The 20681-nt window shown below is 39.4% G+C and overlaps 1 protein-coding gene across 2 annotated transcripts in view; it reads right to left on the bottom strand.

The window, feature by feature from the left end:
- Positions 1-13567, bottom strand: part of RNF180 (ring finger protein 180) — a 50727-nt gene extending 37160 nt beyond the window's left edge. Inside the window, exons 1-4 of one of the 2 annotated variants that reach the window (XM_033164442.1) lie at positions 13494-13567; positions 10835-10970; positions 1935-2030; positions 50-997 (exon numbers count right to left, since the gene is read on the bottom strand). In XM_033164442.1, the coding sequence (XP_033020333.1) occupies positions 50-997; positions 1935-2030; positions 10835-10942 (1152 nt within the window). In that variant the 5' untranslated portion in view covers positions 10943-10970; positions 13494-13567. The remainder of the gene's footprint in view (positions 1-49; positions 998-1934; positions 2031-10834; positions 10971-13493) is intronic. The other variant, XM_033164443.1, reaches the window with a different exon arrangement.
- Between the last annotated feature and the right edge of the window lie 7114 nt (positions 13568-20681).

Genomic DNA, 20681 nt, shown 5'->3' with positions numbered 1-20681 from the left:
ACATGATAAAATTTGGTATGATTACAATCTCTATTTTTTTTGTACATACCTGCTTCTGAGGCCACCTCTCTGGCCACCTTTTCTTTCTCCTCAAACTGTTCAATTGGTTCCTTTTTCTCTTGCTCAACCTTTGATCAATAGTTGTGAAAGGCTGAAGAAGACCAAGAGGTGTGATGTGCTTCTGCACAGTATCTTCTTCTGTAGTACTCTCTGATGAAGACAGGAACAGCTGCTGGTCAGCAGCAGTGCTCTCAAGATACTGTTTGGAAACTTTTAAACCATGATTAAACTCTGTCTCTTCTTGTGCAAATGCACCATAAGAAGTAACTGAAAAATTGTTTGGAAGCTCACAAGCATCTGATTTAAGTGGGAAATGAAAAAAATTATGTGTTCTGCTGGACTTTAATTGTAAGCAACCCTTTGTGTAAAAAGGCTGTGCTTCATGTTGCCTGGAGAAAACAGGTCTCTTAGCTGTGGAAGTTCCATATAAAGTAGGCAGCAAAACAAGCTTCTCTCTGAAGTTCATGTCTAAACTCTGTGATTTTCTATGAAAAGCTTTTACAGTGTATTTGTCATTCACAGCCAGTGAAGCTGAAATACTTGTTTTTGGATTAGACACTTTGAAGTGTATTTTTTTACTGTTCATCTCAAAGTTGGTTGATCTTACCTCTAGGCAAAGTGCCTCCATTAATCGTCCAATGCCACTGTTATTTTTGGCTACATATGGAAGTCTTTGATTTCTGTCTTCCAAAGATCCACCTGTCACACTCTGCCATATTTCGTTGTTAAAGTCAGAATGAACTTTACAAAGGGACAAGTGCTTCAGTGGCGATATTGCTGATGTAACTGAACTAACTGTTTGGTAGTCAGTTCGCCTCTTGCAAAGATGGATGTTTGTAAATTGGCCACAGGAGCATTTTGTATTATTGACGAAATTAAAACCCCCCAGACGGGCCCCACAGAATGGGCAGTTCAGTTTTCCAGTTGTCCACTGTGCCTGAGGATAATGTGGCGGGAAACAAACAATTAATTATTTGTAATCCAGAAGATAAGACATAAATCTTTTTTTTTTTTCAAAACAGAGCAGAAAAGTATGTAAACATTTGTTTTATGACTGAAAAAAGGCAATGCACCAATGTAATCATTTCAAAGGGTTATTTGATATTCCTACTCTGAGACCTTAGTTTTATGCCTTAAGTAAGGCATATATTTAACATGGAACTTAGAGGGGGAGGGTAAGGGTAACCTTTGAACAGTCTTGTAAACTACAATCCTATGCAGAAGTCAGTCTGTTCAAATCTTTTTTTAAATATATATTTTATTGAAAAATTTCAGTAGAGTGAAAAATGTGGAGAAAAGTCAAAAGAAAAGAAAAAAGTGCTTGAAACTGTGATACAATGCAATATATGGGTATATAAGTAGTACCATGATTCTAACAAGTATAAAATTATTAACAAGTCATTGTGCTTTTTATAAATGTATTCCATACAATCTATGTTTGTATGTTGCAAAAGTAGTCATAGCTTCTATCCATCTTTCAAAGGGGCCATGGTGTTATCTTTCCAATAAATTAAAACCAGACTTTTAGCAGAAGGGTGTAAAGAGAAGAGCCCATTTACATCTGTTGAAATTTTTCTGAAGTTTCAGGACTTATGACACCAAACAAAGTGTGGGAATAGTACTGTGAATTACAATTTTACAAAAACTTTGGATGTGTTGATATGCATACTAAATATGACAAGAGCAGAATTGACACAATGACTTGTTTATTATAAGCATTTGAAAAGGCATTTACCACCTTAAATAACTACAAAATATGTAATGATATAACTGTACTTCTAAGGTCCTTTATAAAGACCTAGATATTGTTTACTTTCTATAGAATATTGCATAGAATATTAAAAAGTTATGCGAGATAAGTAAAATGAACATACATTTTCTATTATACGAGTCACCCAATCTGGAAGTGCTTCTATGTTCATGTGCCATACATTACAGATATCCTGAGAGGCAGTAGAAGAGTGAGGTTCCTGTTGAATTAAGATTCAATATATTAATAATATTCTGACCTACTTTCTATTTTTAAATACCTTTCATTGATATTTCCACTTCCAGTGTCATGAACAAATTCCTTTGTGTCCATTTCCCGCATTTTTTATTCCTTCCTCCTTGCCTTCAGGCAAATTATGCCAGCTCTCCTTCTAATTAGTGCCCCATCAACCTACCGGTATTTCCCTTTCAATCAGGTTGAACAGGTGGTCTATACCTAGCACCTTTGCTTCTCGTTCTCCAACTTTGACGCAGGGTGCATTCCAGTGTTTTACAATTACGGTAAGTCATGAAATACAAGTATGCACTTTCAACGTTTTTATTATAAGTTACCTTTTGAGGGCTTGCCCTAAAAGACAATAAGTATTTGATAGTTTTAAAACACGTATTGTTGATTCTGCAATAAAGAGACAGGCCAGCAAGATGGGACTGCTGCCTAGAGAAGGTTTCTCCTGTCATGGCCTAGCTGCAAAGATGATGGAACACAGCCAACATCTCCTAACTGACCTACAAACCATCTTAGAAAATGAGGATTTTCTCAAGCATATGGTGAAAAGATTTAGGAAATTGTTTCAAATCTTGTGGTTGGATTCTTTCCTGACAGATTATTGCTAAACCTTTATTAATATATCAATTATGAAATTTCATAAATACATTGCTATGATGGGATTTATGCAATCAGTATTATAAGACACTATGGTTTTCCAAGAATACACTACTGTATACATTTTGGACACAATGGTGGATAAAAGCAAGTTGTGTAATTGTTTAAATAAATGGTGCCATTTTCTTTCTTGAAAATACGCATTGTGCAATTTGTAAACAGAAAATAGCAAATAAATTGTTTCAAATAAACACAGCATACCATGAGAAGATTAAAAGGTTTAGGGTTACAGATAGGTGCCCCAATTCCGAAACAAATTATAGACCGAAGCCAGTTTAGTCTCATTGTTACTAATATAATAAAAACGTGTTTCAGTTTAATCAGTCTTCTTTAACTAGTTTATAGATAATGGTACTAGTTTCTAAACTATAAAAGGGTTGCAAGAATAAGAAAAATATATGTTTAAAACTAACACAATTTAATTGAACAAGGTCATGTTTAATTCTGAGGAAACCTACTTGTTTAATAACATTTGTACAATCACTGGAGGGAAAATCAGTTCACATTGTTGGTACTTTAAATTCCATTTCCCCCCATAATTTGTTGTTGTTATTATTTTCCAAATAAAAACTTACCCAATTTTAATAACTGTTCTTTGAGGGGGGCAAATTTTTATACTGAAAACAATATTATGAAGAATATTTGGCTTTAAAATATATGATTATTGGAGCCTTGGCTTTATTTTACTATGGCAGTAACAAAATGAAAGTAGGAAAAAACAAGAAAAGTAATGAAAAATATTTTAATTTATCTTATGGCTATACTGCAGTATGACATTTAAATGCTACTAAAAGCTTTATCAAGTGCACTCTAAATAATCACAATTTAGTGCCAACAGTTGCACTCCCAAGACTGAATTCACTGCAGCATATGAAAATGAAATTTTAGGATGTAGCTAAGCCCTGCCTCTAATGCAAGTCCTAAAATATTAAGCAGAAGAAAAAAGCTTCCACACTCTGTATTATTTGCTTAATCTCCAGTTTCTCTCTTCCCAGTGGTATAAATAAGTGGCTTGAAAAGACTGGTGAAGGGGAGGAAGGAATACAGGTATTGTGTCTTGATGTGATTGGAATCCCTGTTTAGTTATGACATTTACCAAACAAGGCTCAGTCGTAACTTAACCCACTTGAATGTGAGTAAATGATAATAGGAACAAAGGTGCCTTATACTAGGTTAGACTATTTGTCTATCTGGCACAGTAATGTTTGCTCTGGTTAGCAGAAGCCCTCCAGGATCTTAATAATGGACAGATTGGGTGCAACCTGATCCATGCCAATTTGGGTGTACAGTGGTACATTGGGTTACGTACCTGATCCGTTCTGGGGTGCCGTTCACACCCTGAAAAGTACATAACTCGAGCGTCCATTTTGTGCATGCGCAAAGCGTGATATCGCGCTTCTGCGCATGCGTGAACTGCACAGAACACTTGTGCGCATGCGCAGACTGTGCGGAGTATGTGCAGATGTGTCTGCGCGGCGAATTTCACTTCTGGGTTTGTGAGGTTCGTAACCCGAAAAAACGCAACCTGAAGCAGACGTAACCCGAGGTACCACTGTAGTGTAAAGTATGTCCTTTGAATCTGTTTCTCTCTCTCTGTGTGTGTAAGGCACTTACAACAAGTTTTCATCTCTTCTTTTTATTATTTATTTTATTTCTTAAATTTCTATACTGCCCTTCATCAGAGGATCACAAGATTGTTTATAATATAAAAACACAAAAATACATGCCATAGTAACAAACAAAACAAATACCACCCTGCCACACAAAATCAATTTAGAGTGTTAGTTACTTAGAGCAGTTACAAAGAACAGAAGCTGAGATCCAGGTTGAAATTGGGCTGCATATGCCTCCATGGGGTATGGTATATGGAGATATTTTGCACCTCACAGGGGCAATGCATGAAAAAAAGATGTCTGGCCCCATTGCTACATAAATACAGTCAGAAATGAATCTTCAACATGGCTTCTTTCTTTCCCACTGAACACTAAATCTTCTATCATTTGCAGACTGTTTCTGGGAGAGTTATCTGATTTGTCCTGCAGTGTGGAGAAGGAAATAAATCAGTGGACTCTCTCCTGCTGTTTCTTCTCTTGTCCAAACTGCAGGGACAGTGAGAGGAAGCGACATCTTGCAAACCCTTTGGAAAGCACAGAAGACTTGACATAAATGCAGATATTGTTCCACCTGACTCACAATGACTCTGCCCTACTGTTTCTTATCTTATCCAGACTTCTGCAAAAGTGAGAAAAGACTCCCCACTCTCTTTATCCCTCTAGCAAGTGGAATATATATTGACTTATAGGATGCATAGTTGGATACATATTTAGAGATGTGCACATTTTCTTTGAAACCCAACTTGAATGCACTGTGATCTGTTCACTGGAGCTTAGCTTCTTTTCCTTTTCACACCCTCTTAATATATACAGACTCCTTGTCAGACAAGCAAGGTGCAATGCACAAATAAACATTCTTTTAAAAGTCCACCCACCCCTCTCTTTCCAAAGCAGATCAACATGTGCATATCAGATAGTCCTGATGGCAGTCTCACTTTCTCTCCCCCCCCCCATAACATTTTATTAATTTCCCAAGAAAACAAAAAAGATAGAAATAACAATGCATAAAAAGAACAATAATGCAGAAAGAAAAAAGGAAAATATCATAAACAATTTTAAAGCCATAATTCTAGTTGACTTCCCTCCACTCCCCCTCTTGGTTTCATTGTTCAGTACTTGTTCATGCATGTCCATAAAGCCTTATATTCTTTACAATCCAATTTTAAAACCTTGGAAGTCTCACTTTCTAATCCTGCCCTCTGCAGTGCATGCATGCTCTAGTTTGGACAGCAAGTAGACCATGCAGCAAGAGCAGCATGCGCTTCGTGTGTGTGTGTGTGTGTAGGTGTATGTATTTTCTGGACATAATGTTTTACTGAGCCTCTTCTCCTTTACTCCTCCACAGCCATATCAAGGTACACTTCCACATTTATTTTTAATTTGGAAAAAGTCACAGAGAACCAACTTGTGAGATATCAGATATCTATTACCCAGCCAGCAGGAGATGTTTGAGAATTGCAGGGCTGCCCCTAAAGCTGACCCAGAAACTCCAGCGGGTGCAGAATGCCGCGGCGAGGCTCCTTACCGGGTCTTTGCCACGGGACCAAATTCATCCAGTGCTCTACCAGCTGCACTGGCTCCCAGTGGAGTACAGGGTCAGGTTTAAGGTGCTGGTTTTGACCTTTAAAGCCCTATGCGGCTTAGGACCCTCGTACCTAAGGGACCGCCTCTCCTGGTATGTCCCATGTAGGACCTTAGGGTCCTCAAATAATAATCTTTTGGAGGTCCCGAGCAACAAAGATGCTAGGTTGGCCTCAACTAGGGCCAGGGCCTTCTCAGTATTGGCCCCGACTTGGTGGACCACTCTATCACAAGAGACCAGGGCCCTGCGGGATTTGGCATCTTTCCACAGGGCCTGCAAGACGGAGCTGTTCCAAATGGCCTTTGGGTTGGTTTCTGTTTGATATTTATGCTTCATTCTTTTATTGGTGGGTTATTTGAAAATGAGACTGCAGTTTTAATATTGAATTTTTAAATTTGTATTTTAATCTGTTATTTTAAATTGATTGTGTTTATGTTTTTGCTGTGATTTTTATTTTTATTTTATAAAGATTTTATTGGTTTTCCACAAAAACACAAGAACAATACAATAACACAAGTACAACATACAACAATTAAAAACAGAAATAAACAGAAATACACCTAAACTGGAGCACCAACATCCCTTTTACTTGTTTCAAAAAATAAATAAATTCTTCTTTCGAATCTACTTGGGGGGCTTCCCCCGTTTTCTCTCCTTTGCTTTCAATTCTAATTTACTTTAATAACTTCCCATCTTTAAATTTTAAATCTATTATCAAAATATCCAAATAAACTTCTTAATATTAAATTTACTTCATAATACAACATAATACTTCTTAAATCAAATCTTAAATCTTATTTTACTTAAACTGCTGCTGATAATCAATCACATATCTCTTCACTAGTTCAAAATCATAAAATCTTAACACACTGTCTTCAGGGTACCATGGTAAGCCGTCCTAATTATATTCCAAATATTTTCACCCTATCCCTCTTCTAACCATTTTCCTTTGCCATCTCGGGATCACCCACCAGACTTCTCTCCACCTCCCTCCAGCATCATTGTTCAAAACGTCCTCTTTTTCTTTAAAACCAAAGATCAAAACACAATCCATAAACTTCCTCACAGAGAACTCCAGGAAACACAAACCATCACCTTCCAGCATCTCCATTTCAAAATTCAAATCATCTTCAAATTGCATTTTCAAAAATCTTTTCGCCTTCATTTCTGGGCTCTCACCCCAGAAACAGGATATAAATCTTCCAACCCTGGGTCTCTCACACCAACAGGATTTTCCAGCTTCTTGGAGTTGCGTAGTCACCTTGTTATGTTTCTCAGATATTCCCTCCAGTTCCCTGGCAAGGTTTTCTTCCAGTTTAACAAAATTCTCAAGAGTCTTAAAAGTCTTTCCTGTTGCATAAAACTTTTCTTCCACATTCTGTCTCAACAATTCTAATTTCTGGTTTAGCAGTTCAAGCTTTAAAAGAATTATCCTTTGTTCATGGGTCATACCCGAATCTAGAACCAATTTGAAAACGAAAGCAAGCATGGTAGAAGTGGACAAAGGGTATCAAGTTTCAGTACTTTTCCATCTTTAGCCACAAGTTTTCCGCCGCCATTTCCCCCCGAGTCAGGGTGAAAAGATTACAGTCCAACAACTTCTAAGAAGAAATATTTCCAATATCTTAATTCCCTTAACAGGGATTCAGTCAGTCTCGCCTGTCAAAAGGCTTCTACGCAACATTGTATCCGCAAATGCAGCTGCAGCCAGAAACATTGTTATTTTCTCCTTTCAGCAAAGGGAGGAACGGGCTTCCTTTTAACATTCCTCCCGGGTGCCAATTGTCAATTTTTTAAATCCAATTACTCCGTACTTACGGCATACGGGGTTCTTTTCACTTCCTTCTAATCGCAGAAGAACGACATGCTCATGCAGGCGGCAGCCGCCGCATCGCCTGCCCGGTTGGGGCATTACCTCCACAGTCCGGCGCCGTAGTCCCTTCACTCCCGCGCCCCTTTTACAAAGGGGATCGGGAGAAGGGTTCAGCACCATAGTGGGTTCGCTGGAGAGCCCGTGCCGTGGGACGCTCGACCTGTGGTTTGGCGGAGCCCCGCTGTGCGGTAGCGGGGCTCCTACCCCCGGGCTGGCCTGGGTCGTCTCGCTACCAAAACGACCCACGACCGCCCGCAATCACAGCCCGTTTTTGCTGTGATTTTAATTAGTGTTAGCTGCCCTGAGCCCGGTTTTTGGCTGGGAAGGGCGGGGTATAAATAAAAATTTATTATTATTATTATTATTATTATTATTATTATTAGAAAATCCTTCTAATGTAACATAAAAGTTGGATGGTACTGAAGACATTAAAAGCATTGATAGTTAAATATAATATTGTGTAAAATAATCTCACCTTTATGAATAAACACCTTTAAGATACTTAAAAGTTTGCTGCTTTTAGAGGGACTGGTGCTTTTGTGGCCAGTCAGATGACTGGAAGGAGACGGAGGGACCTAAGTGTTATGTACACTCTATATTAAAAAACATATGTATTACAAAATAATGCCCGTTCTGTTTGTGTGTGTGTGTGTGTGTGTGTGTGTAGAAAAGCCCTTTTAAACTATGCAGGCCAATAAAACCACCTCCCCCACCCATCAGCTGCTTTCAGAAAGCTTCTGAGATTTCACCAGATGCTCCTTCACACTTTCAAGCATATCTTCACTATCATGAGGGCCAATCACTTGCTTTTAAAAAAGACTAAGCCTGAGAAACTTGAGGTACTGAATTCTATGCCTGATAACATATTGTGGCAAAAATTGTGCAATGCACAAAGCCTTGGTTATAACAAGTGTAGGAAGCAGACCTGTCCTTTTGACTGGAGAAGCTTGATGAATTTGAAGGCTTATTTCTTAGCTGAAACTGGTCAAATGAGAGAAATAGATGGCTTTTGACACTGTCAAAACTGGAATCCTAAAAAGATCCTGCTACTCAAATAAAAAGCTGTGAAAAGTACAGATAATTCACAAGCCACGTATTGCCTGTTCTTGCACTGGGTTGCAAGGTAGGATGGATGCAAAACTTTTGACATCTGTTTGTCCTTATTAACCATGTGATCGCACATAGTGCATTGGGTTGCTTGCCTAGCCCTGTTATGCTGAGTCATGCTATAACATCTGAAGAATGTGTGGGAGACACTACAGTTAAGCTAGAAGCAGATACAAAAACACCTTCCAGATTCTTCTTACAGGTTATTTCAAATCATTAAGAGGTGGAAATTTTTAAAGGGTTGCTATATAAGGAAAGGAAAATAATGTGAATTTCTGTTTCTGCATGTATCATCCAGTTTAATAATTCAGATTAAGAATAAAGCTGCTCCCAATAGTCTATGTTTATGTTAGACCCACAAAACTGAAAAAAATGATGTTATTTTCTTTCCTGGCAAACACAGCATTACATTGCGGATGAAGAATCAGCATGGTGCACTTTTACTTTGCTCTTCTCTCTTAACCAGCATTATAAAAGACATCAGCAGGAGAGCTAGTGGAAACCAGTGCTTGATAATTAACTGATGCTGCAAAATGACAGCAATTGCACAAATGCATTTTGGGTTTTTTTAAGCCAAGACTTAAACTTCCCATTTTTTTAATGAAAATGATTTTCTTAGCTAGTGAATTTGGTGATATATTAACAATTTACGAAGCTGCCTGAAACTGTTTCAGACCAGGCATCCCTAAACTCAGCCCTCCATATGTTTTGGGACTACAATTCCCATCATCCCTAACCACTGGTCCTGTTAGCTAGGGATGATGGGAGTTCTAGTCCCAAAACATCTGGAGGGCCGAATTGGGGGATGCCTGGTCTCAGACCATCGGTCCATCGAGCCCACGCCTGCCCATTCAATCTAGTATCAGCTCTCCAAGGCCTCTTTCCTAGTTCCCTTATCTGAGATTCTTTCATGAGTTGAAAATGAGAGGCTGTAGAGGAAGCGGGCTTGAGCAATGGACCAATGCCACGATTATTTGTAAACTAATCTGATGGATTTCCATAGCACTTCTAAGTAATTATGAAAGCAATTGAACAGAAAACAGCACAGTTAAAGAGAATAGGTGCATTCAAAAGAAACCTGTGTTACTAATTTACATTGATTTCAATAGGATTTAAGTGTGCTTACATTTCTCTGGTTACCAATAGCAATAAAAATAATAGTTGCTGAAATTAGTTTATCACAGTAAAAAGCACCCATCACCTAAAAGGTCTGTGCCTGACAGATTCTTATTCTGACTCCACTATGTAAGAATACTGGTGCCTACTGATCCTTTGTTCATCTTCCTGTGCAGACAAAACAGTTACTGCAAGTTTAAAATTATTTATACTTTTCAGAAGTTTAACCTTGCAAGCCCTTGTTGTGCTCCCTGCTGTAATGGTGAATCTCTCTAAACTATCCTTATAAATCGTACAGATTAGGCAATTTAGCATTGCGGATATCTTTAATTTTTTTCTTTCCTAAAATTTTAGGGTTAGCAAGTTAATAGCACTGAATCATAACTACAAATCAAAATAAATACTTACTGCACTAGTCTGCGCTGCAGAGTTGTAGAAAATTTGTAAAGTTGAACACACCATCTACAAAGTAACTCATGGCTATGGAGAGACAGAGATCCAGTACAACAGCACAAAACCAGTATTGTGATTTACTTCCCTGTTTTCTGCATTGGGCATATATGACATCTACAATACAATACAATACAATACAATACAATACAATACAATACAAATATGAAAGAGTACTTCAGAATACTAAAAATATCAATAAAGCTCCATTTGATAAACAAATGGTTTAAATTGTCCAAGGGGCGAATATGCATAACTCAGTTCTTCTTAATTCAGTAGTGTATAAACTGTGCAATTTTGAACATGTTAATCCAGCACTCCTAAATTATAAATACATACTCTAGTAATGGCCTAGAAGAAACAACACATTTTTTACTTACTTCAAAGACCAAATCTGTAGTTTGGTCGTTTATGAGGCAATCAGAATTAGCTACGTATTTTCGACACTTCCAGCAACGAAGCATGTCACCCTGACCTTGGCTATTCATCTTAACTCTGGTTCTTTGAACTGTATATCTGTTAGAATCAAATAAAAATAGCATACTTTATTATGTTTCTGTATTCTGTGTTTTTTCACAAGTTCTTTCAGAGAAAGAGAAGCTTGCATTTTATTCTGAAGTACAAAGTTATAGGTCAATCCACATTAGCTGATGTTTTATCCGTATTAATCGCTTCTTGACTCTTCATGATACACATACTACTCAGCCCCACGTGTATTGATGCCACTACTTATGATCTTTTATCCTGTGATTTATCAGAGTACTTTATGCTAACTTTTTTTAGTTACTGCGTTTCCCCCCCACTCATTTCCTCATGTGCACCTTCTGTACAGTATTGCTACCAAAATCAGTGGGAGTGGCTTTGTTTCTGTAAAATCGGTTTAGCCCTCTTTCCCCCACTTTCCTCCCTTGCTCCATCTCTGAATTTACAATGGATCTGAGGGAAGAAAAGTTTATTCTCCATTTTATTCCCATTAACAGAACAGTCATATTAATGACAGTCATATTCTTGGTTGTTTTTGTTTTGTTTTTTTGCACAGGTCCAAATAATTTGAACAAATAGTTCTAATATCTATGCATTCCTTGAACAGATGCAGGGTGCAGCTGAATTTCCATCATGCCCCATAACCACATCCCCTGCATCATCACCGTGTTCAAGTTTTCAATACCTGAAGAGGTAACTCAGTGTAAAATCTTTACCTGATTACAAAGCTAAAAAGAAACTTCAGTTCTTCATTCACACAAGCAGTCCCACAGGACTGCTTGCAGGAATGTATTCCTGACAGATAGGTGAAATATGTTGCTTTAGAACAATTGTGGGTTTGCTCTGCAGCAACATGTTCTCCCTCTGACTGTTGTTTTGAGTCAAGTTTTTTCCTGAAGTATTAAACTACATTAAACCATGACTAGTTAGATCAGGCATAGGCAACCTTCAGCCCTCCAGATATTTTGGCCTACAACTCCCATGATCCCTAGCTAACAGGACCTGTGGTCAGGGATGATGGGAATTGTAGTCCAAAAAATCTGAAGGGCCAAAGGTTGCCTATGCCTGAGTTAGATTTCTAGTCCCCATTGCCAAATTTGTCAACTATAATTGACAAAAACAAAATGTTACATAATGAAATATCACTATTTTTCAGTGTGGCACAGTCAGTAAGAGTAAGAGTCAGGCTCTAGTTAACCTCTGGTAGACTCTGTAAACTCCCATACCAACTATCCTCCTCCTCCAACCGGTGAGGCCCATAATCCACAAGGATTCCATAATGTGTTAATCTAGAAACACATTATGGAATTCAACTGCCACTAAAAGATGCTTAGCTTTCAAGGACAAAATGAGATGGTATGGTAAATGTGAATGTGCATTTGATGTATTTGCTTTTTATTTAGCGTCAATAGCAGCTTGGGAACAGTGTGTGTGAGAGATTTTCATCAGAATGAATTGCACAGTGAGAAAGGAATATCCCTCCTGAGTGTTGTGGTCCCGATCCTGATCTCCACTCTTCTCCAACAACTGTTATTTGTAAAGTAAAAACAAATCATGCTAAATGCATACATGTATTTAATGTGTCCTCTCATTTGCTCCAGAGTTGTGGTGCATTGCTCCTTTTTAAAAAGTTCATGAAATGCATGGCAGACCAGGTAGAATTATTTTAGTAGTCAAGTTTACTCATGTCTTGCAGTCCTGCTCGAGGAGAGTATGCTTAGCTCTTCTATGTTTGGATACATGAAAAAATGCTAATGCTTACAGAAAACCTGAATATCTTGAAGTACTGTACGCCTGTGTACTTAAGCAGCAGACATTACAGTGTTTGTTTCCATCATGAAAAATCCTCTTGCTCAGATGTAATTTTGCTAGTGTCATGAACATGCCTACTGAAAGATGGTACATAAATCTAACATAAAACTACACAGCACACACACAGAGCACAATACTACAGAAGTCTACTCAAAGGGAAGTCCTACTGTGTTCAATGTTTCCTTCCCCAAGAAAGTAGGTATAGGATACAGCCTTAGTTGATCTTTTAGGATTGAGCTGTAGGAATTCTCCACCAACAGTGCTTCAGAAATGGGGAGAGCGTGTGTGTGCTTGGCAGGGATCTCCTGTATGTGGGTTGTAATATTATTGTGCATTAGTGGTTTATTTATGACTGGTTAGTTAGATGACAGACATAATACTTTAGGTAGTGAATGATTGTACTGGTTGTATAGAACAGATGATGAGTGAGATTAGGTGAGTGGTTGTATGAATAATGTTTGCTATGATAATTGAAATCTTACATTATACCGCCTGGCAATGCTCTCTTGACTTTATTTATACTGCTATGGTATTTATGTAAATGCATATTCTTTATGCAATTTCTTATTTATTGTACTGCCTTGCAATCTTCAGGTTGTAAGTGGTCTATAAATGGAAATTAAGAATAATAACCATCATAAATCCCTGTGGAATTTAACAGTTTAAGTAGTGCTCCCCCCAAAAGAAGCAGCATGCTTCCCTGCCCAACTGCTGTACCTTCAAGAAAAGGCACTTTTCGCTTACAAATGACTGAAACGTAATCCAGAAAACAAGGCTGCGATTATAAATGTGCTTTAAAGTTAACTGCCTCGAAATCAAAAAGGAGCTTCCGAGGAAATACATTTAGAAGAGGGAGCATCGTTCCCCCCTCCACCTTTCGTACGAAACAGGTGGGGGAAAGCCTCTCTCTCTCTATCTCTCTCCCTCCACACACACACAAAATGTATTTTTACTCCTGCTGCCGCCGCCCCTACTGTTTGACAGGGGGTCGTGTGTGGAAGGGCGATGCCGCTGCCATTCGTTTCCACGCGGCTTCCCTCGCGGGACAGTCCTGGCTGCTGTGCCCCCTTCAGACGAGGCGCCCCTTAATTCTACACTCCCAAGGAAGAGGCAGCCTTCGTGTGACACCCCCTTCTCCCTCTGCCCTCACGCGGAGGCTGGAAGAGGAGAAGGAGGAGGAGGCGCCTGCCTGCTTGTCTCCTCGACCACAGCGACTAGGCCTCCTCCTCCTCCTCCTCCTCCGACCGGTCGTGCCTGACAGACTCCCGCCCCCATTTACCTGCCTCCGTCCGTCTTGGCGCCCGGCCGCTGCGGAGGCGCCCTCAGAGGGAGAGAAAGGAGGGCGTCAGAGGGGCCTGGTTGGCTCGGCGGTGCTTTGTCGAGTCTCCGCCGGGGGGGGGGGGTGGTGGTTATGAGAGATGCGGGGCTGTCGCGGCGCCAAACGGGAAGAGACGGGAGACAAACGGCAGCGAAAAGCGCTTGGTCTTCTCGGGCAAAGCGGGGCGCTGGAAGCGGGAGGAGAAGAAGAGCTCGTTGGCTTCGCCCGCGCCCTTGTTTTCCTTCAGCGCCGCTCCTTCCCGGGATGGTGGCTGTAGTAGTAGAGCAGGCTGGGAGGGGCAGCGAGGTCTATCTAAACTAGTACCGTCGCCGCCTGCTGCTGCTGCTTCCCGCGCGTATAGCTATACAGTAATATTATAGCTGCTTCTTTTCCTTACGAAAGGAAACTACCAGAGCATGGGGAGTGGAGGATCTGACCCCGAGCCCTACTGTTTGTGGTTGCTTTGGAGCGCGCTCCGTACATGCTCAGAGTACTTTTCAAAAAGAAAGTCTTGCCATATTCTATAGGTTAGGCACTAGGAGTTACTGAGGTGTCGTGGTTGGGCTGTGACCAGGGAAATCTTGGTTTAAATCCCCCTCCCAGGCTTGAAGTCTGCTGGGTGATCCTGGGCCAGTCATCGTCTCTCAGTCTCGCCTACCTCACAAGGGTGGTTGTAAGGATAAATTAGCATTGCTCCTTGGCAGAAAAGAGGGGTAGAAACGTAATAAATAAACAATCTGGAGGTTAAGGTCTTGCTGCTCAAACAAGCACCAAAGTTTCACTGTTGGTATTATACACTTGAAGGGATTGCACTACCAAAATACTCTTGAGGAGAACGTTTTCATGGGACCAGGTTATATGTTGGCTTCCACTTTTTGTAGCTCAGAGTCCGCAAGTCTTCCCTGAAGACAATACATTTGTTACAGATACTTCTTCATTCTCGCAGGGCAGGCTTATGAAATGTAAAAGTTTATTCATTGCTCTCTTCTACGATTGTTGTATGGAATGTATTTGGTGAAAGGGGCACCTTTTGGGTATTCACAAAAGTAGTGTTGTGTGTGTGTGTGTGTGAAAAACAGAATCTCCCTGTTATAAGATTATATTTTTATCTTGCATTTGCTGGTCTTTGACCATATTAAAGATTTATTATTATTATTATCTTGCATTCTAGACCAACGATGTTTCTTAGTTGACTTTGAAAGCAACAATGCTGCTGGCAGGTGCTGAACATAGAATGGAAATAAGCTGTAGACCCTGCCCTCAGACTTTAAAAAAAGTAATGCAAGGCAACATGTGCAAAGGAAAGGAAGTTGAAGGAAAGCACTAAGATCTGTTTGTTAATGTCTGCATGAGAGATTTTAACAGGCATTTGCATTGATCTCCCATTACTGGATTTCTTCCTGGGATGGAGCTGGTTGCTACATCTAACTGGCTCTTCGTCCTTTTGCCAGCCAGAGTGGCCTTCCCTTCATTTTTTTCATTCTCCATGCATGCAGCTGACTTTTGGGATGGCATTCTTTCTTGTAGGACAAAGAATTCAATCTCAGTGTTGCTGCATCTGCTCATTCTCTCATCAATATCTGGGAACATGTTAATATTCACCTTGCTATGGAGCTTTTCTGGGGAGGGAGGGATTGCATAATTATAACCTCCTTTGTGATTTCAGTAGTGACAGAGGCCAGGATGTCCTTCCTTTGCTTCTGGGTAGCTCATACCATTGCCAATGAAGAAGTCATTAATGAAGGGGCATGAAAATGCACTTGCGGCATGCACTCAGTGGTTCTGTGGAAAGGCTCCGAGTTGCAATTGCCATTGTTGTCTACATCTGCTTTAAAGACACATTTTATGTTTTTGCTGGATTATAACAGCACAGATTATAACAGCACAGAATTGTTCCAAAGCTTTTCATCATCTGAAATAATCTGTGACCTATTTAAAGCACCAAAATATAACATGACAGTGCTGATGCTGACATTTGCAACACCATCAGCTTGGTTGTGAAGTTTAAATGTTCCATTGTGTATCTTACTGTGTAAGATATGAAAATGTAACCCACCTGGTGATAAATCTTATAAAGAGCACTACATAAATAGCTCAGTAAATAAAGAGTTTGTGATTGTGAGTGGGCACTATAACATTTGGCAGCAGTAGCCTAGTGGCATTTGACTTAGGTTATTCTTCCACTCAGTGCTGTCTTTGTGTGTAGTCATAGTCACCAGTGTTGTTGTTTGTTTATTTTTATTTATTTTACAAAATTTCTATGCCTGGTGATTTCTTACAAGTGCAGAACAAGTATTATGTAGTGCCTGTAACAGTGTGAATTCTTCAGAATGAAGTGGTTGTGTGTTCATATATGGGGTAAAGCATTTCTGCAAGTAAATTGGTTCCAAGCTGTTAAAGACTTTATATACTAAAAGTGACATCTTGAATTTGGCCTGGTAGCAAAGAGGCAACCAGTGGAGATCTCTGAACAGAGGTCTAAAATGCTAACAGGGTCTCCTTATTGTTGGCATTTGAGCTGCATTATTCTGCACTAACTGCAGATTTTGGATCAAGTGCAAGGGAAGCCCTACTTGCTTCCTAAACAACACCTTGTAATGGCATCAGGAATGACATTAAGTTGAGCTAGAGACATCACTGAGGTGAGAGAAGCTAGATTTCATGCTGTTGTTTCTATGTAGTTCTATTGCAGAAAGCCATTCTATTTTACCCATTAGGTAATAAAAGTTCAGTGTTTTAGCATATTGTTGGACTGCATTCAGATATTACTGGATGAAGCCAATAATGCCTCTTTTTAGATAGTAGTGTATCTTTTTATTGTACTCCCCAATTAAGCTTCTGTTGTGATGGAGACCCTGTGGTTTTAAATACAGTAATTCATTACAATTATTTAGAATTTTTAATGTCACTGCTTCACCACAACAGTTAACCAGCTTTGATTTTTATTTCTGTAATAGTGGAAGTCTCTGTAGTGCACCCAGTTCTAATAAGTTAACACTTCAAACACTTAACAATTACTTGACAATGTGTGACTGGTCCGATGACTTTTATTTCAGTCCTAATGCGAGCATTCCTAGTTTGGAGCGTTCACAGGAATATGATCAACTAAGTGTGAACAGCATTTTTACAAGGTTTACCCACAAATCCCCTGCTTTGTTCATAGAAACGCTCTGGTGAGTTATCTCTAAAATATGATAGCGCTTGTAGCCTAAAACACACCAAGATAATATGGTAACTTCCTGAAAGATGAATTTGCACCATTTCCCCCTTTCTTTCAATGCACATAAATCACTAAGTTATTACTTTTGCTTCACAAAAGCTGTTACTTTTGTTTCAAAATGAGAGGGATCATCAAGGGTCCTTTGTGAGGCTAGAGTTATTATTGCTATTGGAAGGATGCAGCTCTAATTGCTATTTTTTGTTGCAATAAGGCTCATTGCTGACAAATCTCATGGAACAACTTAGGGTTTTTGATGAACATACACTAAAGCTGAGAGAGATTCTTTTGATAGCCAATATATTGGGGGGGGGAATAAAAAGGAAGAAATGTGAGTTAATTTCAGGACACCCCACAGGAGTCCTGAGAGATGTATTCTACATCCACAGAGGTACAAATCCCAGCACCTTTAACAAACTACAGGTCCCAGGATTCTTGTGGGTGTGGTTTAAATGTATGGTGTCTACACAGCCAAATATTATAGCTACTCTTCAGTTAAGATCAATGTGAAAACTTAAGGAATTGTACATAGCAATCCGAATAAATTGTTCTGATTCATGTTGCATCTGGTGTTTGTATCTGTAATTAGTTATAAAGAGCAAACTAGAGTTCAAGGCTTGCTGCTGTGTCACCTTACATCTTGTTAAAGTACATCCCTGTAGGACCTCTGCTTTGGAGAAGAGGCCCTCCAGTCTGCTTCCTGATCTATGGGGGTAACTCTGAATGCTCAGTGATGAGGAAAATGCACCCAGATTATAGTAATCCTCTTGATTATCACTTGCTTCTAAGGTTGGGCGCTGTCATTTGAAGTCAGGTCTACAGGAAGTGGCATTGAGCTCTGTCTCAAATCAAGACCTAGCTACAAGATGTCAAAACTTTGGAACTCATTTGTGATTGTGCGGCCATTCAATCTAGAAAAATAACTTCCATAAATGTTGGAATGCATGACTTTGGGAAAGAAATAATAACAGAAACTAGCTTCCCTATAGAGTTATTTTAGAAAGCCTGCAAGAGGCTCAAACATTAATATTTTAAATTGTAATATTGGAATTCTCTAGAAGAGATTTGTTGTGCCTTTTACAGTCTGTAGTTTATATCTGGTCTTCCTCTCCCATTACCCCAAAGTGAAAATATATTTAGGGCATTTTCTTTACTTCTGTTCCAAGTTCTTTAATAACAAGACCTGAATGTCTTGACTGTCACTTCAGTCCAAGTGATTAAGAACCAGTGTGGTGCAGTGATGAGAGTGTCAAACTGAAACTGGGGAAACAAAATAGAAAATTCTTTTCAGTAGCACCTTAGAGACCAACTGTGTTTGTTCTTGGTATGAGCTTTCGTGTACATGCACACTTCTTCAGATACACTGAAAAGAAGTCACCAACCGTACTGCGAGGATTTAAAACTGGGAGATTTATCCAGCTAAATTCTTAGAATATATCCAATTGAAATTAGTGAACCTCAGTTAGTCATGCCCAATAATTTCAATGGATCTGCTTTGAGTATGGCTAACACTGTCTACAAACCCAGGGAGAACAGAAATGTCTTAATCTGATATCCAAAAGACTGCAGTGTGGGCACTAGGTGGGCCTCTCTAGGGGAGTGTGGAGAACTGCATGCATGCATGCTGGATATCTGAATTGGCTCTTAGTTCTTAACAGTTTGGTTTGCCAATTGATTTCTCTAAATTCTAATCCTGACTCATATACAATTTATTTCTGGCTACAGTGTAATCTTCAGGAAAATGTCATTTGTTTCTTTTTGTTTGAAAGATAATGATTCTCAATCAGTTATTCAGGACCAAATCTGATTTGTCAGGTGAGTAATAGTATTATGGCAATCATTTTCCTTTACTGTACAGAAAAGGGAATGTCCTTAACTCAATTGCACAATATTTTTATTGAAGAAAACTTCACTTCCATGAGCAATCAAGCCAATGATCTGCTCCATTTTCTCTGAAGGAAGTACTTATTCTAGTCAAAGTGAGTCAGATGCATGCGATGTGTGCTGTGAAGAGAAGTGAAATCCTCAAACTAAAATGTGCTAAAATATAATGCATATGTTAGTTCCATCAGATATTGCCAACAACTAAAATAGTAAGTATTGGGGGAAATTACAGGTTTGACAAATGTGTCACAGCTGATGAACAACAGTTGACTTTTAAAATTGTGTCTTCACATTTATCTATTAGTTCGCTAGAGATTTTAAAAGGAATATTGAGCTGTGACTTGTACATCTCAAAATTGTGCATCTTGTACATACCAAAGTTTTGCAAAGTAAGGCAATATTGCCTTGGCAGAAGCTTTGTGTGCCTTTTATTGGGCAATTGGAAGCAGTAACAAATGCTTTAGAAAGAGTGCACCTAAATGTCCATAAATGTCCATAAGTGTCATGTGCCCTTCAGCTCCATCAGCCCCACACAGACCAAGAGGAAAACGAAGGAAATGTACAGATGGATGGGGAGGCTGGAATCCAGGTTCAAAAAAGAGATGTCCTCCCTTTGTGACTCTAGATGTCAGAGAGAGAGAAGCAGATTGGTTGGCTCCTCTGCCTTATCCAGGAATGGGGAAGACTTTGACTAGGGACTGAACAGGAGGAAGTGGCACAGGAGCTGGAGGCGGAGGCAAGATACAGTCTTGTTATTGTGAACCAGGTGCTGTCTTCACAGGTGGGACCAGGTGCATCTGCCCTGATTGAGCGCATGTATAGTGTATCTATAGGGTGAGTGTGTCCTGTGAGGGAGCTCACTCTACCACATCTTTAAAAGCTTGGGAGGAGATACATTTCAACTGTCCAGACAGCTTCAAAGCTCCCATTATGAACCTCTTTGTTCTTGAATCTTGGAATCTTGACTTCTGGCCTTGTGTTTCCTACTGAGCTTGTACTGCTGTTAGCCTTAATAAAGAACTCTTTCTTGCTTACAAGTAAGAGTTGCTGACATAGTGATTTGGGATGGGAGCCTGACAAGCAGCATCAGTAGGCTATCTGAAATTATTTATGTACGTTAGGTGTCTGCTCCATAGAGATATACATGTCATGGACCCTGGTTGCATGGACAAAATGAACTTTGGAATGGGATACATGCTTCCATCTTTGACTAGCTGTGTCCGTAACTTCCAGGGGATGTAGTTATTGAGAACAGCTGTGGAAAATAAATGCAGAGTTTTAAATTGGCATTTCTTTTTGTACAGCACTAAGTTTACTTGAGAACATATGTTCCTTCTTCAAGCAGTGTAATGTGAACTTCTGGTGCAGCTTCTGGTTGTGCTTACACTGTTTACCTGAAAAACAGAAGGAGTTTGAAAACAACAAAGTAAATAAACTGGGAGTAGACATTAAACTGGGGAAACAATGCTAATAATCGTTAGTTGTGCAGAGTTTTTATTCTTCAGTAATGGTT

This window comes from Lacerta agilis, chromosome 11 (genome assembly GCF_009819535.1).
Source record: "Lacerta agilis isolate rLacAgi1 chromosome 11, rLacAgi1.pri, whole genome shotgun sequence".
Classification (NCBI taxonomy): domain Eukaryota; kingdom Metazoa; phylum Chordata; class Lepidosauria; order Squamata; family Lacertidae; genus Lacerta; species Lacerta agilis.
Note: the sequence above shows the minus strand (reverse complement) of the source record. Positions and strands in the feature narration are given on the sequence as shown.